The sequence below is a fragment of the Brachyistius frenatus genome, unplaced genomic scaffold, assembly GCF_029030835.1.
Source record: "Brachyistius frenatus isolate BFR_SWC_R1_liver_20210118 unplaced genomic scaffold, ASM2903083v1 Contig_4, whole genome shotgun sequence".
Lineage (NCBI taxonomy): Eukaryota > Metazoa > Chordata > Actinopteri > Embiotocidae > Brachyistius > Brachyistius frenatus.
The window spans coordinates 6,113,404-6,139,928 of record NW_027210603.1 but is presented as its reverse complement, the minus strand read 5'-3'; the positions used below and the strand labels follow the sequence as shown (position 1 = coordinate 6,139,928).

Sequence of the window (26,525 nt, the reverse complement as noted above, 5' to 3'; positions counted from 1 at the left end):
CTGACACCATCAGTCCAATTTGGAGAAGCCAAAGCTTTTCAGGCTGAAAGGGACATCCAAGAAAGCCCTCTGCTCTGGGTAGCACGCATGCGCTCATTGTGGCCTAATACTGCTGCCTTCAAGTGCTCTTTGTGGGCTCCGACATCCAATGCACAAACTCAAATATGTCAATGACCCAAGCCAACCCCATACCAATAGACTACTTCAAACGCTGATACTGTAAATGCTGATGCATATGCATGTCACTACTTTGGCCGTTACTGTACAATATTTGTTGCCAAGTCAGTTACACATTGGCTGTGTAAGATGTCATTTGATTTGGCCAACAGGCTCCACTTTATTTTGGATCTACAATGTAAATATGCCTGCCTCATATCTGGTTCATTTCTGCATTAAATTGGGATCTCAGACTGGACCCACATTTAAGGTGATAAATACAAATCTGTAAAATTAAAATAATAATAGGCTAAGTAGATATCATGGAAACATAAGCTAATGGGAAAAGTTATGGTACAATTTATTAAATCAAATTGAAATTATAACAAGATACCATTTTTTAATCATATTGTTAAGGGTTCTTGTCAGAAACAGAAACAATGGGAAAAGCAACAAAGCAAAATTAAGAATGACTTTTATTTTATGCTTATAACGACTTCTGGAACTCAAGCAATTCCGACAGCACATGAATGCAGCACGAACAGCAACACTTTCGCAGCAGAAGCACAGCAGAGCAGAGCCCAGAGTGGAAATGAGATTCAGCTAAACACACGTACCTGGTTAAAGGAGCCGAGGACGCCGACCACCAGTGAAGTCAACGGCCTGACACGGTGGGGGAAAAGTGGAGTCGCTGTTAACTGGAGAAAAAGAGGAACACAGTTCAAAGTGAGTTTAAATTTTTTTTATTTTTTTTTAAGGATTTAATAAAGGGGACCAGCGGCGTGAGTGGGACCGTGGCAGATGTAAGATGACATCGGTAAAGGAGGATTAAACTGCAGGGATGTTAAGAAAATGATGAGAACAATATCTATACAGTAAGGAGTGACTTCAGAGCCGAGAGGAATGGCTTGATTTCTCACTCCGGGAAAGCGGTGGGACAACACTCTGAGGCACCCATGATTCTGTGGAAGAGAAAGAAAGTTTGCTGCGCTTCACTCGGATACAAGTCTACTTTGTGAGCGGCTGCCTTGACTGTTTCTCATCATCCCAGTGCCCGAGCCCGCCTGGTTTGGTGTCGGCTCACAACTGTTCACAATGTCCAAACCCGTGCTAAAGAAAAACCACTGGACCTCCAGAGTGAACGAGTGCTCCGTCTCCAAAGACGCTCGCGGAGACCTGAATGTGCCGTTGCGCGGCGGCGCGGAGAATGGAGAGTTCGCCTACATCGGGGAAGTGAATGAGGACGCGGTGCTTTACAAAAGTGGAAAAGTATATGAAGGGGAACTGCTGCTGGAGGTGGAGAACCTCTCGATCTCGGGATTACCCTTGTACGACGTACAAACCGTAATAAAGAACTGCAGAGGTCCCGTCAGGTTGAAAACTGTCAGGCAAGGTAAGAGCAGGAGCAGGAGGCTGCACACGCCAAACTCCGTTCAAACTTCCGCCTTTTCATGTTGTTCAGTTCACTGAGAAATGTTAGAATTTGAGAATGTCATTCCAAGCCTTATTTTGTTAAACAAAATCAATTAGTCTTAAATTCGGCTTACATACAATGTACAGTTATGATAAGCAGTGTGGAGTTTTGAGTGATCATTAAGTTGATATTTTGTCGGAATAAGTCCAAATTGTAGATTTTTCAAACTTTAAAGTTGTTGCTAAAACTTTTGGAAGCCGTGACATTGTACACCTGTCCACGAGCAAGGCCACGTTAGACTGCCATTTGAGTTTGAGTTCTTTTTTCCACCGAAAAAATGCCACCTGTCGGGTTCAGGGAGATGGAAATAATATACGCTCACGCACATTGTGTACTCAGCTTTCCTTTTTGTTCTGTGTTCTTCCCAACGCTTTGTAATGAAGAAACCTTTCCAAATAATGTGTACATTAGAGCTTATGAGCCAACATTTTCACAGAGCCATGGATATCCAACACCTGAAATAGTCACAGGTGTCACTCATCCAGTGACTTTAAATGGATTTAGGTTATCCAACTAGGTCTAACTTGGAGTCTATGTAGAAGGAATGTAGGAATGAAACACAGGATACTGCAGAAGCGAGTTTAGTTTAGAGAAGCCATCAACTAAACTGGCCCTGGCCCCCTGTTTTTGGGCTATAGTTTATCTGACGACTTCTCAAACAGGCTTGACTGGCCACATATATCTCGCACCTAACAGGGCTGGGAACATCAGGCACCTAACATCCGGCCAGTGTGGCTGGTCTGGCCAGTTTATGGTCAGCTTGACTCAGCAGGGCTGGGCTGTTTGACACTGAGCCACTCTGACAAGCTCCCAGCGTGGCAACACAGACTGCTGAAGGGTTGCTCTCTGCCGGCCTGGGCCACAGCAACTTCCTATAGAGACTGACAAAAGAGCAACAACTCTTCAAGGACAATTTCACATGTTTAGAACCTGTGAATGCCTGCAGCAATGCCATCTGTGCCTGTTCAGTGGTGCTCTGTAAAAGATGCTGCATGTAGAATTTAAAACCAAAATATGTCCTTATTAATTTGAGGGCTGTATTGAAACAATAATTTTTCCAGTGAGTAAGGAGTGAAATAAATGTTTTTCTTTGTTATAAAGGAGATTTTTTTTTACTGAATAAGTTAATATACTCTTGGGGAAAGGGAGCAGCAGGTATAATGTAAGAGTTCAGCTCCTGCTACCTTTTCCTTCATCTAAGTTATTTACAATAGTGCAGAGCATTTATGTGCAGCTTTTCATTTTAAATAAACACAATACAAGCAGTTGTACACTGTTTGGAAAAAAGTCTACAAAATTTTGGTTCATAAACTTAAAGTTTCTCTACAAATTTTGACTAGCAATTTCAATGTGAAACAGTTGGAAATACTTTGCATTTTTCAACACAGAAGTAGAACAAACTTCAGTAAAAGAGGTTATGTTTTCTGCACACAGGTGTTTTCTCTTATGGACTAATTAGACCTGGACTGAGGTTGAAGATGGGTGGAGCTCTGCTGCTGATTATGTGATGTTAGAGACCCATTTTCAGCTGTGATAGTAGTTTAAGCACAGGTGTTACTAATCACATTAACGATGGCTCTGTTCCAAGTGATGCTGCGTTGGAATCGTCCACTTGTCCACTACATAGTGCGCTATATTGTGGACTTGTGGACAATCCGAACACGGCACAAGTGTCCCACTAAATCATGACGGTGGCACAACAAAAATGGATGCAAAAAAGTGTTAATGGTTTTGTTTACACTTTTGCTTTTCCTTCTGTGTCATTTCTAAATAACTTCTGTGAGAAGGGCTCATATACAGGCTCTTAGAAGAATAGTAAAGGCATAAGTCGCCCCCTGACAAGTGTGGGGACAATACGTCAATTGCTGTATTGCAAATGGTTTAATCTAGTACTAACATTAACTATTTTGAATGCATAAGTGCATTCACACTGTCAAGTATGGAAACATGCAGTGCACTACAAGTACCCGCACGGTGCACTCAAAAAGGTCCAGAAGTTGAGTGTGAAAGTCTGGACACTTTCCACACACGACGGGGCAGAAAGGGAGTGACCCCCGACATAAAGAATTTTCACATACAGGCGTCTGAGGAATCTGCAGCTGTTGCAGAAAACAAAAGAGAAGTTTAAATTTTTCACTGAGTACCACTATACTGCTGTTGGACAGGAGCCGTCAGTATTTTTTATTGTGTGTGTTAAACGAAGGGCTTTGAGAACACGGGTGATGTATTGAAATGCTGTGGTTATTTCTGGTCAGTCCAGTTTGAGATAACACTACTCTGTTGAAATTCAAGTACTACACAGGAAGGAAGTCCTAACCTGTAAGAGCACTATTTGTTAGTGTACTAAGGAAACTGTGTCATTTGGAACACAGCCAAGGAAGTTGTCAGTCATCTCCAGTCCAATCAGGCTAATCAGGTAAAATATGTGCCATTAATTAGACTCCAGGGTAGAGGGTTTAATTTAGCCTGAAAGTGCAGTGTTTTATAATCAGCACAGCAGAGCAAAAGTTGCTATTAGAAATATTAATCACTTCAAATTGTCAGAAATATCTGTATTCTTTGTTTATTCTAAGACACTTGAGTTGACGCTCATGGTTACGGGTGTTTGGTTGATTTGAACAGACATGGTGTAGCTTTCCTTCTCTTGTTTAGGAACTGCTCTACCCCCCTCCCCCCCTACCCATCTGGGAATGTAGAGTGTCACAGCCGTACAACGTCACATGATCAGATTCCATTTCAAGTTTTTAATAATTCACGCTGTCTGGGAATTTCCCTCCCTAATCAGCCTTAATTGGGAAAATATGCTCAGCAACAAAGGCCATCTGTAAAATGTAAGTGACCTAATTTTACCCAGAGCTTGTGCCATTTTCTCACTTCAATCAAGTGAGATGTGAGGAGAGGTGGCGCTGAAGTGTCTCTGCTCTCTGATATTACCGCTGTTGACGACCTGCTGCAAAAAGAGACGTGTTGAACGGTGTAATGTCGGGACCTTCAGCACTCTTTTCAGTGCTGAGAGCACGAATGCAGACACGCAGGCACATTCAGGAGCAGGTCCAGTCTGAGGTTATAAGAGGCTCTAACGAGTTCTACTACAGAGATTGTAATGTGTGCTTTGGGTATCGGTGAAAAGAGAACAACACATGCATATTTACCCTGAAGATGACACGCCCTTAGATCTGCTGCTGAGCTTGTTCCATAAGAAGTCCGCTTCCGTGTGCACTTAGTGGGCAGAAGCCGTGGGACCATAACTGGATTATATAATTAAGGACTATTACACACAAACCCTTTTAAACAAGCAGCTACTGACCCCGTCTTAATGCATTTTAATGTTTAATACTCGTACGCACGCAGAGGTGGGCTTTAATGACTAAAACAGAGTGCCGTGTTTGCAAACAAAAAACTCACATTACGACAGGACTCGTCAATGGGATAAGCCCCGGTACTTCTTTATGGATAATCATCATAAAATGACCTACTGCTCCACATATACAACGAGAACACACACACAAATGCACAAACACATGCTTGTGCAAACACAAAATCACAACAGAGAGGTTTCAGATTGGAACCAGATTAGTGGCACGCTCTCTCTGGTGTGAGAACACATGCTGTGCGTGCGTGCGTCTCTGTGTCTCTGTGTGTGTGTGTGTGTGTGTGTGTGTGTGTGTGTGTGTGTGTGTGTGTGTGTGTGTGTGTGTCTCTGTGTCTCTCTCTGTGTGTGTGTGTGTGTGTGTGTGTGTGTGTGTGTGTGTGTGTGTGTGTGTGTGTGTGTGTGTGTGTGTGTGTGTGTGTGTGTGTGTGTCTGTCTGTTTTCATGCGGACTATTAATATCTAAATTTTAGATTGTGATCAAGGTGTGTTAGTGGTGGCAGAGACGCTACAGTATGTCAGTGACCGTAGTCAACAACGATCGTGTGTGTGTGTGTGTGTGTGTGTGTGTGTGTGTGTGTGTGTGTGTGTGTGTTTGTTTGTTTGTTTGTTTGTTTGTTTGTTTGTTTCGGACATGAAAAATGGCAGAGTGGCCCAGAGTTCAGAGGTTTCCCCAGGAAGGAGGTATGCTGTGTGGGCGGGTCGCTTTAGTCAACAGGATTTTCTGCATGTGACCACGCTCTCTCTCACACACACACACACACACACACACACACACACACACACACACACACACACACACACACACACACACACACACACACACACACACACACACACACACGAAATTTGAATCCTCTTCACGCAAAAACCAGCCATCTCTCCCCTGACCATTCGGAGGAGTATATTTCTTTCCGAGCTGCATTATATTATAGAGCTGGTGTGATGAACAAGGCCTTACAAGCTATAAATTTCTGGAAACAGAAATGATTCTCCCTTTCATATGGCGCTGTGAGCTGCTAACAAGGCCCCGCCTGCTCGAAATTACAACACTGTGTCACTGCATTAACTCCAGGCTCTGGGTGTATGTGCAAGTGTTTCTGGCAGGGATTGCATATGGAAGTGTTTATTTCCTCTCTCTCAGCAGGAAGTTGGACACCGCTCCTCGCCCCGAACGTTCTTCCACCTTTGTATTCTCTGACAGCAGTGGAACAACTTCACTTCCTCCCTCATAGCCGGCTTCAGGAAAGATCTCTGGCTTTAATTTCAGGGAGTGTGTTTAGATTTCAGTAAATGTGTGTGCGGATGAGGGCGAGAGAGAAGTCACAAGTGTACAGTAAAGGCATCCTGCTGACTTTGAGCTAAAATTGTGTTTCTGTGTGTCGCTGCTCAGCTTAAGCTCTGCATTTAAGTACACTGGAGGGACACTCAGTTACCAACTAAATAGACCATGAAATGCTGTCTCACTAATGCAGCGCTTTTTGTAATCCCATAAAGGCGGTACATTATGCACACGTGTGCAGCCTCTTCTATTGTTTACTGAAGAATGGTCTTTCTTTTCCTAATTAGTTCAAGTATAGGCTGCTGTATTGAGTGTGAATGGGAATCGGTCACACTTGGCACTTGCAGTTACACACGCTGTCAGAGGACGAGAAAGGCCAACTAATTTACGATGGTGAGTTTAGTCGGGCGGGGGAGGCAGTTCCCTTTAAAGACTGCTCCCATCCACTCTCCTCAAATGATATACATGTACAATCGAGGAGGGTGTGCTCTTTGATGAATGCAGTCAGGTTGCAACTAATAATTATTTTCATCATTCTTTAATCTGTTGATTTTTGTTTTTTTCTTGATTGGTCTTTAAAATACCAGAAAATGGGGAAAACTGTCGAACCAGTGTTGCAGCCTGAAATGTCTTGTTTTGTCCCAACCAACATTCCACAACCAAAAGATATTCAGTTTATTATAATAAAAGAAACCAGGAAATATTCATATTTAAGAAGCTGGAACTTTTTTTTCCATTGATTGCACCATGTTTTTTTTTAATTTAGATTCACCAGCACATCATTTCTGTGCACCCTTAACTTTTCACCACTCCTTTTGGCGCTGCTTTAATAAAGTGTAACCTGTTTTATCAGTCACCATACTTGTTGGACATTTCTTAACACAGGACTAAATGATTTAAGATTTAAGCAGCATCCTACTTCATCCTCCACAGCTGGTTGCAAAGCTTTCAGGCACCTTAATGCTCCTTGGAATAAACTGCAGCTTCGTATCACTACAAGCAGCAAAATGTATCTACTCAAAGTTGGGGAACTCTCTCATAATTCATGTTTTTATCTTGAAACGTAAATCAAAATACACATGTACAGCCACATTCACTGCTGCCACTCAAACACATACCGAGTCCCGTCCAGCTCCCTCTCTTTGTGTTTGATCACCCCTCTCTTCCCTGGGGTGATTTCAGACTCTAAAATGCCCCACAACTCTCAACTGCTTGGTGATTCACATCATTGCTGCATTGAGGGGAGGTCAGAAAATATATTTAGAGTAGTTGGTCAAAGGCAAATCTCTGCACACCCAGACCGGCTAAATTGCAGGCGCATTAGTGCGATTAGCAAAAATGTGGCAGATTTTTGGTCACGTGCAACCAAACTGGTCGCACTCTGGAGGGCTTTGAAATGAGAAAATATTTGCATTTTTTTCATTGAAAATAATGACTCAAAACCATTGATTATTGATCCTAATTACCAAAGAACATCAGGGTTTTTTGGATCTTTCAACATAAGTTGTTGAAATTAACATCTGCTGTTTTTCTGAACAACCTTTAATCTGGACCTGGTACAGCTGTATACATGTTATAGAGGTTTATAGCTCTCGGTTAGAAAACAGGTGAAGACCTAGTTCACATTTTCCCCTAGAGACCTTTTCAGTCTTGTTCCAAACCAGTTCTACCACACATTTACAACTCCTTTTCTCTTTATGGTTGCAGTGTTATCTCAGTTGTGGATGGTGTGCGTGTGTGCGTGTGCGTGTGTGTGTGTGTGTGTGTATGTGCGTGAGTATGTTATTTTATTTTTATTTTTTTGAAGGTGTTCAAGCAAAAACATTGTGTTAAGTGGCTCTTTAGGCTTTATAGTGCCAAGACTCAGTTTAGAGCTGAGAGGAATATGATGTTAGTTGACTGAGTAATGAAGTTTTGCACCAAGACACCAACTTGCAGCCACATCAGTTCTGTTCTTTGTCTTGTGTTAAGGCAGGAACGGGATCATATGCATGCCTGCAGATAGAAGTGGTGTGTGTGTGTGTGTGTGTGTGTGTGTGTGTGTGTGTGTGTGTGTGTGTGTGTGTGTGTGTGTGTGTGTGTGTGTGTGTGTGTGTGTGTGCGCGCGCGCCTGACGGTCTGACGTGGCCAAGTCGTTCTGTCAGCTCTGCTGCTGTTGGACTCAGATGAGATGTGGTTATGCCTCCAGCGGGCACGACTAGGGCGCAAAGTGATGGGCTCAGTAGTGGCTGTGGGCATTATTAATATGACTGAGACTAGACCCAGTAGCAAGTTGCTGTGCTCAAGAATACAAGCTGCTAGTCTCTTGTAAAGTTCTCTCTAAATCAGCATACAGTCGTGCACAGAGCAGCACTGTTAAGTGCTCTTCAAACTCGTGTTTCTATCATAGTGTCGGGCCTCATATCCGACTTCTTGAGATACAAAACAGTAAAAAGACACTAAGAAGCTTACGTGGAGTTAATTTGTTGACATTAAAACTAATCGTCGGCTTGTTATTGTGCTAGTTGGGGCTGCACTCAGAAACTCTGTCCTTTATCTCTCACGCTCCTTGAAATATAAAGGCCCTTTTTCCCCAGTCTGCTTCCTCCTTTTCTTTACCTTTAATTACACTCCGGTTGAGGCCGTGGGGTCTGTTTACACAAATCCCATTAATGTGAAGTCTTTGGGAAGCTTACTCACGCACATTCACATGCACACGCAGACAAAACAGGCAAGTAAGGTTTCCAGAGCAGTCTAGCCCTTATTAAGAGGATTTAGACTGGAGTCTGTCTGTTTGTCCGCAGCAGTTAGCATGCACGCGCGCTCGCAAGCCCCAAACTCTGGGAGTCGTCTTTGCAGTGGCAATTATGCAGCACACATCAATGCTTCTCCATGCCACACTGCCTTATCCCTCCTCCTTTTTGCTCATCTTTCCTCGCTCCATTCATCTGGTCTGCTCTCCCCTCTCAAGTCTTCATCTATTCTCTACTTGCGTATTGTCGTGTGACTGTGGGAATTGCGATGGCTCATATTAAGGGGCAGCCCATTGTGCCTCCCGCCACCCTGTCCCTTTTCCTGCTTAAGTGTCCTAATGAAAAGAATTTCCCAACAGGTCATTTCACAGCAGTTATGGATAGCAGTGTGTGGCAAAGTATTGAAGACGGCTTTATGTGGGTTCTTGCCACTGTGAAGGGAAAGTGTGGTGAATTATGGGTAAAAAAAAGAAGAAGAAAGATTTGAAGTAAGGCAGACAGATTGATAATGTGGGTCGTAAATAACATTTGATGTGTGCGGATGAACCAATGGTGTTGCTTTTTTTTTTTTTTTGCTGAGATGTCACGCTACACTATGATACCTATGTCTGCATAGCAAGTGGGAGCAAGCAGCCAGTTAGCTTAGCGTGGCATAGAGACAGGTTATAGGGGAAAATGACTAACCTGGCTCTGTCAAGGTGAACAAAATCCACCTTCAAGCATCTGTAAAGCTCACTAGTAAACACGCAACACATCTTGTGTGATGTAATTAATCTGAAATCACTATTAACTGAAGAACTTTCTGTCACCCAAAACTTGTTTGTGAAATCTAAAGAGTGTTTGTGTCAATGAATCCACCACATGTTTGTCCGTGCAGTGGTGTTGCACAGTGGAATAGATGCCTGCAGTTCCTCCATCTGGAAAATGTGTGATGGTGACCAGCGCTGAAGCAGACTTGATTGAGAGAGCATGTGTGTGCTGCAATTAGCTGGAAACCTTCATGACACCAAATGGCTTTGGTAATCCAGGGTGGGGATGTTTTTATGTCCTCAGCTTTACAGGTGGCCTCCCTCCTCTGATACATGCTCAGTAATAATAAGCCAGTTATTCAGAGGAGTTCTAACTGGTTAGCATCTAAAGGGCTAAGTGACACTCTTTCTCAAAGCTAGTCTCTGCTATACCTCTGTGTCAGACTGTGTAACTCTGCATGACAACTGTGCGTCAGCTGTGCCTGTGTTTCCCCTGAAGCTGGGCACTCACCGCATGACTCCATCACCACACCACTCACATTAAACTGTATTGTTTCCAGTAGTTTCCTGCCTCTTCACTAAATGATTACATTTACGGGGAACACAAGAATGATTGTTTGCCTTTGGTATGCTGATCAACTGAAATATAATACTTGACGTTTATTTGGTTTGGTTTTATTAGTTTAGGTCAAAATGTAACTGGAGAATGTTCATACTTTTGCCAAAAAAGAACAAAAGAAGTGAGGAGAATGACGAGGAGAATGGTCCTGTGGAAATTCCTCAATGTTCATGCTGCATATTGACAATAGAATATTATTTAATTAGCCAGAACTGAAACAGTTATTAAGGGAGATGAATGTTTCTCGACTCCACATAGTGCCAGTTCTGTTCTATCATGAGATCTTTTGACTATTGGCTACTGATGATCATTTAGAAATTATTTAAAGAAAGTAAATCTGACTCACCAAAACTTCATTATCTCAGATGAAACTGCATGCAGTGTTTACCCAGATCAATTTTTTTCTCTCCAGCAGTTAAAAAGGCATCAATTCCAAAAGTTTAATTGAGTTTTGGAAAGGTTTTTGTATAATTTGGAACTTTTCTCTGTAATTTGCCAGCTAGAAAAGACAGGGGGAAAATATAACAAGGTGAAAGGTTCAGTAACTCTTGAGCATGTGTGATCTTCATCAAGTTCTCAGGGCAAAACACTGATCATGGAGACACAACTAATACTTTATCAACACCTCTTTAAGTCCAGCATGAGACAGTTAATGTGTGTTAAACGGGATCAAGTGTGTTTTTCTCGGGAATAGTTCTCATAATAGCTCATAGTTCAGTACTTTATAATTTCCTTGGCATTTGTAATTGTTTGTACAAATTATTTGCATGGCCATTTGATCCAAGTCTAAGTGGTTACACGCCACCATGAAAGCTCAGTTCAGCTCTGGGACAGGTTGACTGGTTTTGATTGTTTTGGTCTCTCTGGGCACCATGGCAGCACAAAGTCACGCTTGTCCCACTGTGCGTATTTGTGTGTCTGATAGTGCAACATAAAGGTCAGTATGCATAAGAGGTCTCGCAGACCAGTACACCTACTGTATGAAAACTACAATAGAAAGATGTAATTCTCATTTTTCTCCTTCAGAAGCAGCCACAGTTTATTGTACAGTCTTCATTAAACCAGTTCAGTGAGTCAAATGTAACAGCTTACTGATAGTATCTTAATTAGACAAGCAGAGACTAATTAGCAAAGACAGGAAAGGGATTGAGTCTTAATTAAGAGGTCGCTGGTGTCCATCTTCTGTCGCCACTGCTCATCCGTCACAGATGTTAATGTGTCGATTTTTGAAAGTGATGTCTGTTTATGTGACAACTGCGGCATCTTCTATACACCGGTCAGTTTCAAGAGCTGAGCCACCCCCATTCTCTAATTCTGGAAGTGCCTTCTGTGTAGTCAGAGCCCAGCCTGCCTGAACCCAAACACAAACTGAGAAACGTTGACAGTACAACTAGTAGCAAGGCTGTGATCTGGTCTGATCTTTTTTTTTTGTATAAATTTACAGCAGCTTCTCTCAAGTCAGTGTGGCAGCATTATGGCCATTACCCTGCTGGTTTTTTAAATGTAAATGTGCCTGATGATAGATTTTAGGATTAAAAACTGTGAAGCTGGTATTATGGCACTTTATATGTAAATTTTCCACTTCTAGACTTTTTGCACATTTATGATAATCTTCTTTTTTTAAGAAGCATCTTCACCATGAATTTCTCTTATATTATTCCACTTGGTGCATGTGTGAATTTGACATGATGTTAAAGTTAGACTTTAAAGGAGATTTACACCACAGCAGGTATAAAATGATTCAGGAAGCAACACACTGCTTGATGTTATAGTCCACAAACTACTGCACAGAACATTCCAGTCAAATTTAATTGCACTAGGGTGGATCAAAAAGTTGTGAGACCGCTCCTGTTCCGCGCCAAAGGTGCCCAGCATTGTGATGTGCACAGGGCACAGGGAAGCTGTGACCTTTGTGAGTAAGTACCCCAAGTTTTGTCGCTTGATTAAATCAGCACCTGAGTTACACATCCTTTTGTGAGCAGGGGTCCAGGTGTCTCTGCGATTTCTCCGTGGACATAACCAGATGGCGCACATCCAATTTTATGTCTGGAAATAAGCAACAGAGATTATTGAAATGCTTATGACAATTAAGCAGTGAGCTTAGAGAAGGGTTCTGACTGACACTGGCAAAACCTCACTGTCTAAAACTGAAAAAAGGCGCATCAGTATAGGAGCAACCAGGTGGGTTTTCTTTGACATTCACGGGGTTGTGTACCGTGAATTCAACCGTCAGAGTTAGACTGTTGACACAGAGTTCTAGTGTGATGTTCTGAGGCATGTAAGGGAAAACATTTGGTGCAATGGCCTGAACTGTGGCGCAATAGCAATTGGTTTCTCCAACATGACAATGCGCTTGATCACAGCGGATTGAAAACCCAAAAGTTACTCGCCCACAACAACACGTATGTCGCTGACAAACTCGGACCACTGTTCACTTACTCAGGAAGGTTACAACTTCTCACTTCTCCGCGCATGTCGTGGTGCTTCGCTTTGTTCCTGTGCAACAGGAGCAGTCTCAGAACTTTCTGATCCACCCTCATACATACAGTTTCACGGTGACATCAGCCTTTTACAGTCTGCTGACAGCAGAGGTGCTCAATGTGGCCTTCATGTGTGTTATCTTTTCAGGACTATGTATGGCTTTAAAATGTGTTTTATATGGACTTTTTCTTTAAAGTGTGTTGTTGGTCTAGTTTCTTTCCATCTCTGGTCTTATATCATCTCATATATAGACTTCCCTCCACCAAATGATACTGGTGTTACTGACTTATATTGCTTCCTTATTATGCACTGAACAAATGCTTACAAAAAAGCTTGGCTTAATACTTAAATTTAAATATTCACTTATTTCTCAAACCTTCCCATTTCAAGTTCCAAAACTTTCATAGCCAGCCAATCAAGACTTTGTAGCTGTAAAGAAAAACACAGGTCTCACAAAACCTTAAATGTACATTACAAAAAAGTCAAACTATCTTTGGAAGTAGATTATGTTTTCAAAGTGTTTTCACTTGTTTATGTACATTATGGCACGGCAAATGTTGTAAAGGCTGTTTTCAAGCCTATATACCGTTGAAAGATAACCAAAATGTACAAAGTTGTGCTGTTCATAAACAGTGTCTTATCTAACTGAGAGATTGGTTTTGACTCTGGAGCCTCTCACTGGAATTAATTAATAGAAGTATGTTTTAAAAGAGTGAAAATATTGATCTTCTTCTACTTTTCTGGTGGAATATGACCTAGTTTGAACAACACAAAAGGGCTCCAAAGCATTTATGTCCACTTTGAAACAGCTGTGTGTGAATATTTTATGTTTTGCTATTTTTGAAAGCATTACAGTTTATACAGCCCTGAAATGCACTCTACCCGTGGACATGAACAGAGCACATGCCACCCGGAAATGTGACATTTACACACATACACACACACACCTTTCTTGTTATGCTCTTTGTACAACGGTGGTAACAAGTGATCCAATTCAGTGAGCAGTCAGTAAAGCGTGAGCGAGCTGCTCTGTGTTGGGAGAACTTGGTCGTTCTCTGTGCGGAGCGGGGTCGTCTGCTTGGTCACACTGTGCCGTGTTGCGTTTACTGTCCTCAGCAGGAAGCTGCCTCGCTCTGAGGCCGATTCTCTGCCATGGGCTCCAAAACTGCAGGTCTTCAATGGCTTTTTGCTGTGATCTAAAGTGGCACTGCTGCTGCACTGACTTGGGCATGTGCTGTGTGTGTGTGTGTGTGTGTGTGTGTGTGTGTGTGTGTGTGTGTGTGTGTGTGTGTGTGTGTGTGTGTGTGTGTGTGTGTGTGTGTGTGTGTGTGTGTGTGTGTGTGTGTGTGTGTGTGTTTCTAACATTAAAATGTTGCATGTATATCTATAGGAAGTCACATCTCCCCCTCCACAGCTTTAAATTTGTTTATGCCAACTTTGTGGATCACCAATCGATCAGGTTTATCAGAAGATAGACAAAGACAAGAGTGGCTGCTGTACAATGGTGTGGACCGCTGTGTCCCTGTTAGCAGGGTGACAATACTAATCATGTACCCATATGTAAATAGTAGCACACTGACTGACTGTCACCAGTCTTCATGAGGGCTTTGTGAAGCTGAGGTTCACCATGCATAGCTTGCATACTTTTACTGCTCTTCCTAAGGCTTTTATGTGGGAATCATGTGATTTTTTTTTTCTTTTTCTTTTTTTTTTTCTAGCAGTGCTTTTGGTGAAATGGGCAGGGTCGTGTGGGCTGTGTTGGAATTCCATTCCCCACTGCCACTCTTTCATATGCTCCATTGCTGTCACTGTGTGTTTAGATCCATACACTTACACACGTACAGAGATAGATATACACCTACTTTATCCCAGTTAGAAGATCCATGCCCTTAAGGATAAACATGTAAGCTTAGTGCAAGCAGATATGTTTCCCAATGCAAGTTTGCATGCAAGGCTTTTGTCCTGCTATTTTTTCTCTTTGGCTCTCTCTCTCTCTCTCTCTCTCTCTCTCTCTCTCTCTCTCTCTCTCTCTCTCTCTCTCTCTCTCTCTCTCTCTCTCTCACACACACACACACTCCCTGCACTCTGCTCTGTGCAGGAATGCACTGTTTACATAGCTGGGCCTGGCCCAGATCTGGATTTTAGTGTCTCAGGTGTCTGCTGTGTGTCACTAGCAGTTATTTTATTGGCCCCAGTGTGGCCTAAGTGTCACCAATCTACTGGATTTATAGGAGGACACAATAGCCTTGACACTGGAAGGGAAGTTTGAACAGAATCATTCAAATGCACTTCAGTGTTAGTGTCATATATTTTTGTAGGAAAAGTTGGGGGCTGTATTTAACAAAATTGGTGACTTTATTTTTTACCTGGTCCGCCATTAGCACTGATTAAATGTATGTATTTTATATACTTCACACAACATTGACTTGTGTTCTTGCAGAAAGCCTATCAAATTAGACTGTGCTGTGTATCAGTGCCATTGAAATGAGGAAGTCCTTTTCCCTCCTGCTCCTGGAAGTGAATCTCCCCAGCCAGCTCCATCATTGTAAAAGCAATGTGCAGCATCAGCATGCTTTTTTACATGATCTCTCTCTCTCTCTCTCAGACCTCTAGTCCCAGCCCCCCCTTACTCTTTCTCTCTCTTTGATGTACCCACTCAATACACCTTGCTGCAAAATGACAGTTCCTATACCACTGATGTATTGCACCAATCTGTTTAACACATATTTCCTGAAAAAAAACCTCATCGCCTCAAATAGGCAGAAGACTGCTGGTGAACACAGACATCCCTCCATGTCCTCACGCTCTACTGGGCTCCAGAGCTCATAAATTAGACAAGAAATCTAATTTCCCTGTGGGGCTCTTGGGCTCTGAGTGCACACAGACACACTGTTTCTTTTCAGGGGCAGTTGATTTCTATTCTTCTTGATGTAAATGGACTGATAAGAGGACAGCTGGAACTGGATTGTGGCCTAGTTGCTTGCTGAGTCACTGTGGACAAGTAGTACTCTCTTTTTGTCACACTGTCTGTTTTCTTTTCTTTTTTCGGCAGTTGACTGGAGAAGGTGTTTTTGTGAGAGCAGAGTTTATTACAAGTGTTGAATTGTGTTGGTCTCAGGAGTCCTGAGGGTCAAAGAAAGCGCCAAACATGTTTGAACAATGTTATCACAGAAAACAGCTGGAAAAGCAGACTGGCTGTGATAAGAAGAGTAATTGCCATACTTGGCTTTGTGTCATATGTTACCAAGCTCTACTGCAACCTGTTTGTCCCATTTTTTGAAGTCTTTATTTATTTATTTATTTATTTTATGTCATTACTGTTCAAACTCACTATCTCTGACTTTCTGTCTCTCCAGCTCTTCATTCCTGTGTGCCACTTCCTCTCTCCAATGTGTCCCTTTTGTCCATTGTCCACCTTGCTCTTTGTTCTGGTGGAAAGGCAGAGGTACTCCTCGCAATTCCTGCTCTTTCGTGGTGGAAGACTTTGGTACATGTTTGGGACGCTGTTGTGAATTTGAATACATGCTGAGCAGGTTGCAGTACAATAACACCTTCGGCAGGGGTGTGTTTTCCACTTGTACTCTTCAAATACAAACGGACCAATGAGATGTGCGTTTTAATAAACCTGACACCTGAGAAACCCTGCTGGTCATATGAAACCTGACTCCTGTTGCTGCTTAGTTTGTTTGAACATAATAAAATGGTGAATCATTGATTTGTTTGTCATGTTCACCCTCCCATACAGTGAGTGTCATTGGTCAATATGCCTCTTCTGTTCATAGGTTAGTCTACTGTCGAGAGGGAGTTTTCAGAGGAATCTCTGTTCAGAAGTTTTCAGTTGCATAATAACTGAACTTTACAATCAGTTCCCCTGAAATTCTCTTAAAATGTATCTTGTGTCAGGCAAACGCGTCACAAAAACATGACAAAAGTAAAAATCATTATACAGATCCTTTAAATTGTTTTTATTCAATGCTGACCAAAATACATACTTGACAAGACATTCTAAAAAATTTTGAGCACTTTAGTGGTCAAACTATGTCTGTACTGTGATTCCTTCTTCTTTACCTGCTGACATATATTGCACACTGGTGCGTATATATTTGCAAAAAGCTAATATCAGCCGATATATCAGCCTGGTCGATTAAAGGATTGAAGTCATGAGTTCCTGTTCAGTCTTATATCCTGCAAAACAGACACTCTGCAGTATAAGACTTCTGAAAGCTCTGCTCTAATGCCTGCTAAAGACAACAGTCTTTTACCATCATCATTTAAACTGTCGAAAAAAACATCTGAGGTCTCTCATTTTCCATTTTGTCTTCCAAAAGACGATAAGACAACCTATAAAGACTCCACCTAAGCTGCCAGCGAGTTGATGTGTTTATCAGCTTGGCGGGCCCCAGCCGGTTCATTGTCCTTTTGGTAGGAATGGTTGGAATCTGATACAGCCAGTCGAAGCTGTTTTTCCTGTTTATCACCACAACGTCTCTCGTTTGCTGTCAGTCAACAGCACAACAACATGTCCGTGTCAGACATTCTTTCAGTCATTTATAACAGAATTTTGAAAAGAATTTTGAAAAATGAGTGAACATAGAAGAGACGGTTCAGCCTAAGGAGGATACGTTCTGTAGTGCATTTCTTAATTTCCAGATGTGGACTTCAAGTGGCAAAAAGGTTTTTCCCGTAATAGGGATACAGTTTGTAAGAAATTTCTGAAACTAGTTTTTGGGCAAATACCGTTAGTAGATTCATAAACTTGACAGAAAGTGTGTGTGTGTGTGTGTGTGTGTGTGTGTGTGTGTGTGTGTGTGTGTGTGTGTGTGTGTGTGTGTGTGTGTGTGTGTGTGTGTGTGTGTGTGTGTGTGTGTGTGTGTGTGTGTGTGTGTGTGTGTGTGTGTGTCTGGTGTGGGGTGGTACTGTTTCCATAGCCGAGCCAGTCGAACAGCTTGGGGTGAAACTGCAGCATACCTGCGCTGCACCTGTCAGCAGGTTCTGGGCGGCGCTCCATGGCATCATGAGGGCGGGATAAAGGTTATACATCAGAGATGGTGAACTTCCTGGAGACCTGATCACTGATGAATGCAAATTCCACCCAGGGCAGTCAAACGTCCCTGGACTCAATGTTTGAATCCTCTTACCCAGTTTAAGTGTCACATAGTCACTGTGGATGGCACTTAAAAGAGATTGATGATTTCACCACGGTTAAACACCGCACTCGAGCTCTCCCTATCCAAACACCGCACTCAAGCGCTCCCTATCCCACCGCTCTTTATCCCCCTGTTCATCTGGACAGTGTAAACATGATGTCTGAGGTTATTGGTGTCAGGTGACCTTTTGGTTGCCACAGCAACAGGGTCCCAAATCCCAAGGCGCCGGTCATCTCCAGGGGCATGGCTGATTGCTAAATAAAATTTTCCCCAGCGGACACACACACACACACACACACACACACACACACACACACACACACACACACACACACACACACACACACACACACACACACACACACACACACACACACACACACACACACACACACACACACACACACACACACACACAGAGTTGGAAAGCGGTAGATAAACAGTGGTGGGGAGAGGAAAGGCTTTTAGTCTCATGATGTTGCAGACAGATAACTTTGTTTGCCGTCTGACTACGGACAGACCACATTCCTGCCGTCTCTGCTCAGACAGCAACGTACAACAGCGTGGTTGGACGCATCTGGTTGGAGTTGGATCTTTGCCACGCTTTGGTGTTTTGAACACTTCAATTATTTTGTAACAGAGGGATACTAACTCCTTTAGAGCTGCAACAATCGGTCAAATATTGAATTAGCCAATTGACAGAAAATTAAATGGCTTGATCAGTTACACATTCACTTTTCTTGATCATGTATGATAGTAAAGTGAATGGTACTAGGCTTTAGCCTTTTGGTCAGATGAAACAAGACCTATGAAAACATCATGTATGGCTGTGGATAATTGTGATACGACATTTAGAAAGTGAATGACAACGTGTATTTATATTTTTATTTATAAATAAATACAAAATATAAAAATACAAATTTATGTATTTGTATTTATATTAATCCTCACCACTGCTCTCCTGCACCATTGTTCCCCACAGGCCTACCGTCACAGATAGGCTGGCTTCCCTTCAACCCAGCTTCTGCTAATCTACGGCATGGAGACCGTGATGGTGACTTATTTCAGTCATTATGCGCCAGGGGCTATTTTAATAATAATCTTAAGCAGGGAGGTGTGTGAGGCTACTACTGTCATTGTGAATTTCACTTAAGATAGTCAAATAAATGGAACACATACAAGCTGTACTGTAAAGTGTGCAGTATGTGCAAGATGTATGTGAATACTGAGTTTGCTTTAGGAGTTGAAGGGCAGCAGAGAAATATGAGTAGCATTGAAGTTTCCACAGGAAAACTGTTGCTGGGAAGGGAGTTATATTTGAATGCAGTTTTAAACAAATGATGTCATAGTTTCACTCTCCATTGTAAAGGAGAGCAGAGGAAAATGTGTTGCTTTGTTCTCTAAGTATCCAGACTCTTGACCACAGGCTGTGTGTGTGTGTGTGTGTGTGTGTGTGTGTGTGTGTGTGTGTGTGTGTGTGTGTGTGTGTGTGTGTGTGTGTGTGTGTGTGTGTGTGTGTGTGTGTGTGTGTGTGTGTGTGCACGCCCTGGCACACATGCTTCTGTGTGGTCTAAATGCAGCTCTTTAATGTTGCCTAAATTCATAGTGAGCCAGAAGGCACAAACAAGGTCATAAAAGTGACTTTGTTTTGCCGCTCTAAACATAGACCAGCTCTATATTTTGATACTGTTTTCCAAAGGCGATTGTGTCTTTGCTGGATGTGAGTCAGCAATGATTCTTTTCAGCTACTGTTTGCTCATGAAAAGTCACCCCTATGCAATATTGTTTGTCATCAACACATGCACATTGGCAACATGTCAACATTCTCAGTGGAGGTTCATTACCTTTCTGCAGATTTAGCCATGTTAGTTGGGTCGAAGTAATTACTGTGGATTATTTCATATTCATATATTCATGTTGCTTAGCACCAATGACATCTGCAAGGTATAAATGTAACCAAATTGTGCTCAGAAGCTCCGGTGCCATGCGCTGAGATGTAGCCCAATAAATGTGGGAGAAATCGCCCATCCAAACTGTGATCCTGGCTTAACCTCCACTTGTTTGGCAGCTAGAAGGCACAAACGCACACACTTCAACCCCTCTGCACATTTCCCATCTGCCTGACACTCACATGAATTAGAGCAGACATGGAAAGAGAGCCTCGATCTGTGTTTTCTTTAGTGTGTGTGTGTGTGTGTGTGTGTGTGTGTGTGTGTGTGTGTGTGTGTGTGTGTGTGTGTGTGTGTGTGTGTGTGTGTGTGTGTGTGTGTGTGTGTGTGTGTGTGTGTGTGTGTGTGTGTGTGTGTGTGTACCTGCTCATCTGGTCCATTTCTCTGACTTGTTTCTGCCGTGCTAAGTGCCAGCTGCACAGGGAGGTATTTCAGTCTACCTGACACTTGGCAACTATGTTTAGGTTAACCACAGAGCCCATCACTCTATTTATAGTAGAAGGAATGACAGGCAGAGGACAATGTAGGTCTGATTGAGCATGAAAGTATGTTCATCAGTGACAATAGTGTCACGCTTGAATTGAGAGACCTTTTATTTTTAAATTTGACCTTTGTATTGTAAATATTAAAGATTCCAAATAGAGACAAATCGCTTGAGCTTTGACATGGATAAATATATATCATTAACTTCTGCCTGTGACATTAATAAACAGTTTTTGATGATCTGCTCACCTGGAAAATATGACTTTCTCCAGCTGTTACAGCTGCAAATTGGCAACATCTGTTAATCTTAATATGACCAGAGTGACATGTTATGAGTTGACATGAGTTATGGTTCTCGTACTTGGCTGCAATTACACAGTCCAACCCATCTCCTTTGATGCTACAAAGCAGCTATCGGCCTGACGCAGCACATTGTACCAGCTTCTTCTTCTGTGACTGAATTCATTTAAAATGCAAGTAAAGTCACAATTCTGTATGCACATTTTAAAAATAAATAAAAATTACAACCTGAGGTCCTGGGAACCAAAATAATGAGAGATTACCTCATTCTGCTCTCATTAGCATTTTTCCTCACACCCATTTTAACTTCATTTTCGCTCTGTCTCTCCTGGGATCTGTCTTTCACTTCGACTGATTGAACCGAACACATATGGGTCATAAAATCTGGGCGTGTATAGTTTCTCTCGGCGGTCATTGACACAACCTCACAGCCCTGAGGTGGTGAGGAGAAACCCGGTGGGGCTTATCCACCCGCCAAGGCGCTTTCCCTCCCCTCCCTTCCCCTCCCCTGAGACTCATTCCAGTGTTGAAACCCAAATCAATCCTCCTCTCTGTCGCTCTGAACCGCTCCTCCCCCCATCTCCCTCATTCTCTCTCCATTCAGTCACCTCCTCCTCCTCCTCCTGTCCTCCATCCTCTCCCCAAGCCCATATTGCCAGGAATCCAATTACATCACACGAGGGTAAACCCAGTAATGCTGCTGCTTCATTCCTCTCCTCCTGAAACTCTCTCTGTCATGTCTCTCTTCCTACTTCTTCTCCCATTGGGTGAATGAAGATCCCTCCCCCCAGGGCATTTGGCCCCAGGCATGTCACTTTGTCCTGGGTCAGTGTCACCTCCTGGCCCCTCCTCTGTTGTTCCTGAGTGCCTGTCTGTCTTTGCGTTCCCACACTAAACAGTTGCTGTGTTGACACTGTTGTAGTGGTGCGCTCACGTTTTTCTGACACACGGCAGGTGAACCTTGAATGAAAACCTTCTGTGGGAAGGTGGAGGAGTGCATCCTCTGGTGTGCTTTGTTTTTCTTTGTTTATGTTCTAAATAAATGTAATTTATATTTTTGGACAAACCCTGCTTGCATGCTGGTCTGTTCTTCCCACTGACACTACTGCTATGGTCATCCACCACAAACTACAGAAAGTGTCTTCACAGGTGGAATCCAGAAACTCCAACCCATATAATGTATTTTTGAAAATTATCAGTGGAGGTTTTGAGTGTTTTTTAAATTTGTCTGCACATAAATTATACAAAAAATAAAAAAAATAAAAAAAAATCACTTAACGTTATCTTCAAAAAAGCACCAATATTGTTGTAATGGATTTTTTATTATGAGGGCAATAATGCAGAGGTGGGTGAGGTTGTTTATTCTCAGTGTTTGTGTCTGTGTTTGTCAGACTGCTGGCTGAATCATTAAGATGTCAGGATTCTACAGTAGATATTACCTCCATATTTCATGTCAGGAGGATTGGTCGTGTCCTGTCCGTCTGCCTGTCCAATCAGCACAAACTGGACGGTGTGAATATCCAGCACCCTCAGATCACTCTCATTTCCTGTTTTGGGGTGAGGTGTTTTGTCAAACTGCGTTGTTTTTCACTTTATAGTCTGCAGTGTGCCACACAGGTTGTAGTATTATTCTAATCACAGATAGGATTGTCAGTACAAAACTGACAGATCAGATTCTCTTTCCGCTGGGTGAGAGATTATACATGTAAGTGTGTTGTGAATTTTTGCACCCACGCAAGTGAGCATAAATTAAAGGAAGAAACCTCTAATGAATGAAGATGTACCTACAGTGCATTTCTGATGTGTTTTTCTATTGTATTTGTTTTTCTGTTTAGGGTTACACATAATTGCTCTGAACCTTTAAGCAAAAGTGGAGTTGGCCTGTTAATATACGAGATTGTTAAGGACACTGACCGAGGCAGTTTTAATGAATTCGTATCTGACTTTTAAAGGCTTATTTCAGCCCTTCTGAATTCTGTTAATTGTAAACTGTTGGGAATTGGGTATACCGGCTGCCTCAGAGTGTATATTTAAAGACTAGAACTGTTTTGTAATGCAGAACTTTGCGTGCAAGTAAGCTGTGGAATGACACTGACAAACATCAGCAGTTTAGGTAAAGATATCCACTCAGACATTTTTTTTAATTTTTTTTAATTTTATACACTTTATTAATCCCCGAGGGGAAATTTCTTCACTACGGCAGGGGGGCTCTCAGGGGGGAGATGCTGCAGCAGGCTGCCACTAGCGCGGCGCCAGGTAACCTGACCTGAGGTGCATGTTTTTGGATGATGGGAGGAAGCCGGAGAACCCGGAGAGAACCCACGCAAGCACAGGGAGAACATGCAAACTCCGCACAGAAAGGCCCAGGACCAGATTCGAACCCGGAACCTTTTTTGCTGTGAGGTGACAGTGCTAACCACTGCACTGCACTGCACCACCGTGCTGCCACATCAGGCAGAGATATACTTTTGAGTACCTTTATCATAGCATCATTTTTGCAGGTGCACAATGCCACTAAAGTGTAGCTGTTTAAGAAAATATCAGTGCAACAGAAACAGAGAAAATCTTTTTATTTCATGTGTTCTACTTCTTTTTCCAAATGTGGTGCCTACTTTACCCACAGTGCATCTCAGTTCTTCAATCAGAGATTCTGTCTGTTTCTCAATCTCAAGGGTGCGCCCCTGATAGGCTGTAATTTTTAGGTGCTACTTCATCAAGGTGCACCAGGGGAATGTTGCAAAGTTTAGCATCCTTTGAAATTTTACTAAAGACTAAGTCCTTCGTTCAAATAAGTTTCAACAATGTATCAGGTGTTGTTAAATCGCCAATATGTGCATGTACAAAGGTGGGACCTTTTCAATGAAGCACACATAGAATATAAGAACTCTATAAAACAGCATTAGATGCTCAGCCTGGTTGCAATGCGCCATTAAGTTTAAGAAGGAGAATGACACACCTGCACAATGACTAGACTGTTCCATGATGTGTCCTCCAAATGCTCAAAAAGATTTCTGTCTATCTTCTTTCCTAGCGTCAGGACACATATTTGAGATTGAGAATCAACGTGTATGTGTTATGCTATTAGCACCTAATGCAGCCGGGAGCCTCTCCTCCAGGGACGAGGAGGTCGCCACAGAAGTCTGGAACAAGCTGATTTATTTTAAACTCCCCACCCACTTCACCAACTGTCAATGACTCAAGTGATGTCACTTGAGGCACCTTATTAAAAAATACACAGCTCTCTCTGGAGCCACAGTGGGCTTTATGCAACTTTTCTCACCTGTAAACAGATTTGTAAATGTAGATGTAAATTGGTGGAGTCCTGATTTAAAGTGTGTGAATCTTTACAACCACAAAAAACTATTCATGCTCATACGTCACCACTCGCTGCTCTCGCTTCACAGCAATGTAAAACTCGCATCTCAAATGCAACACGCTCGTGCCCCTTTTCTTCCGAACTGAAGTAGAAGTGAATGTCACAGGGATCTTGGTCAAATCATGAAGGAAAACTTTATCGCACAATACCTGCTGCATCACAGTGAGTGTTCCAGATTGATGAAATGCTCTATCAGAGAGTGTCTGAGGTGGGATTTTTTTTTGTTGCTCTCATCCCTTTGTTTGGGACTGTGTGTGTGTGTGTGTGTGTGTGTGTGTGTGTGTGTGTGTGTGTGTGTGTGTGTGTGTGTGTGTGTGTGTGTGTGTGTGTGTGTGTGTGTGTGTGTGTGTGTGTGTGTGTGTGTGTGTGTGTGTGATGGATATGCTGCCTGCTCGGTTGTGTCAGAAGCGGGTGCTCGTTTGTAATAATGACTCCCTCCCACTGCTCCAAGAGGAGAAGTGTAAACACGCTCAAACAAATCCTGTTGCTCATCCTTCTCTCCCTCTGTTCCTTCATCTATCTCTCCTTCAACTCGACGTTCTGTCAAAGCCCTGCAGTGTGCTCGCAGTGTTATATCCTCCTGGATCTGTAGTAATGGTATTAAAGGTACAGTTTCATATGGTGTGAACTCATTTTCACTTGTATTCTTAAAGTGAATGGAGTAAGATCCACGTCCAAAAGAATGTTTAACTTTGGTTCATTTATTATTCACACTCTTTTATCAAAGGGAGCTTTAATATCAGGAACTAGTAGCATAGTGTATATCCATATTTTAGCAACAGAACGAAAGCCAAACATTATGAACAGCAGATGAAAACACATGATGTTAACAGATGGCTGTAGCATAGGTGGCTGTAGAAAAGTAAATTTTTTCATGTGAGCTGATGATTTCCTGTATCTTGTCATGAACTTCTCTCGTCAACTCTCCTGTTGCAGTGCTTCGTCACTCTGTAGCAGTCGAGACATCAAAGCTTCACGCAGTCATTGAAAAGGAATAAATTTGTTCCGTACAGCAGACGGGTCGAAAAATACACTCCTGCTTCATATTTCAACTTTGAGTTGTGCCTCTGTGAACTATGAGCACAGCAGACACGCTGCAACTGGCACAGCAACTCATAAAGTTCCACAGCCCCCATAGGCAGCATGCTAATGTAAACGCTGTGCTCTGCCGCCCCTGTTTTAATCACAACCATATGCCGTGCATTCCTCCCCTGGTACCTGGACCCATAAGTCTGCCTACAGTCAGCCAGTAACACGACAGCCACTCTTCTAGCGAGCTTGTTGATTCACTTGGCTGAAACGCCACATATTAGCAGACGGCCTTTTAAATAGTATATTGCAGAATATTTCAGTGTTCATATCACACCCGAGGAGGCTGCAGCCGAGCAGTTGTACAAGTAGAGTTGTTGTCAGAACTGGCTGGAAGCTGCCTCAGAGGGCTCGGGGTACTGTGAGAAACTCTCACTAAAAACACAGATTTAGAATTTTTTTGAAATTTAAATGATCGTCTCACTTTGTTCCTTAGCTGAGAGCCGACTTCTGTCTGAGGGTCTGCAGAAAACTGTCCTCTTTCGAAAACAATGCCATCGCTTAGTATGACACGCAGCTACATTTTACAGATAAGTGACCACTAGTGGTGGAATAAATATCAACAATCTGGTGTCCTGAAGAGGGAACGCAGCTCAGGTGACGTCTATGTAATCTGATATTTTCTTTATCAGGAAAAGGTGGGTTGGGCCAGCTTGTTGGATAAAACACCCGACTTGGGTGGGTTATTTAAAACTGTGTTTACCACTGCCATCCCAATAAAGGTTTCACAACACGGTTCAAGTCATCAAACCATTATCTTTTCCTATCGCTAACCAAATGGCTCATGTGCCTAAACCTAACCAGGGACACTAACTTAGAAAAACACTCTTGTGGGTTGTATTTAAGGTTTGGAACAGCCAACCTATGTAGTCGTCTGATTGGAAGACTTGTTGGTCTACAGCCAGCACAATGACAATATTAAAAAGTACGCTGTTTTCTGTGTTCACCGTCTTAGTTAAGCGTGTCAGTGTGTTTGATCTTGAACCAGTATTAGGCAAGTTCATAGAATTTATTCTCTGGGAAACATGAAAGTCTGTATCAAAATTTGACGTGCATGATCTTGTACAAAATCATTTCTTTGGACAATAAAATAAGACTTGACCTTTCTGTGGTGCCAGATGAAAGAGAGCGGATTAAGCAAGTCAGTAGGATTCACCCTCCACAAACCATGAATGTCAAATGATAGCACAATCCCATCCAATAGCTTTTGAGATACAGTATGTCTGTCTGGACCAAAGTGGTGGACTAACAGTGTGACAGTACAAATCTGTTAAAGAGCAGAAAAACAGCATCTTTGACATCTCTTTAACATACAGCAG

The 26,525-nt window shown here is 42.5% G+C and overlaps 1 protein-coding gene across 3 annotated transcripts in view; it reads left to right on the top strand.

Annotated features, from left to right (window-relative positions):
- Positions 1-754: 754 nt before the first annotated feature.
- magi1b (membrane associated guanylate kinase, WW and PDZ domain containing 1b) overlaps positions 755-26,525 on the top strand; it is a 145,812-nt gene continuing 120,041 nt past the window's right edge. For all 3 annotated transcript variants that reach the window (XM_069712743.1, XM_069712734.1, XM_069712726.1), the window contains exon 1: positions 755-1,549. In XM_069712743.1, coding sequence (XP_069568844.1) covers positions 1,252-1,549 — 298 coding nt within the window. In that variant the 5' untranslated portion in view covers positions 755-1,251. The remainder of the gene's footprint in view (positions 1,550-26,525) is intronic.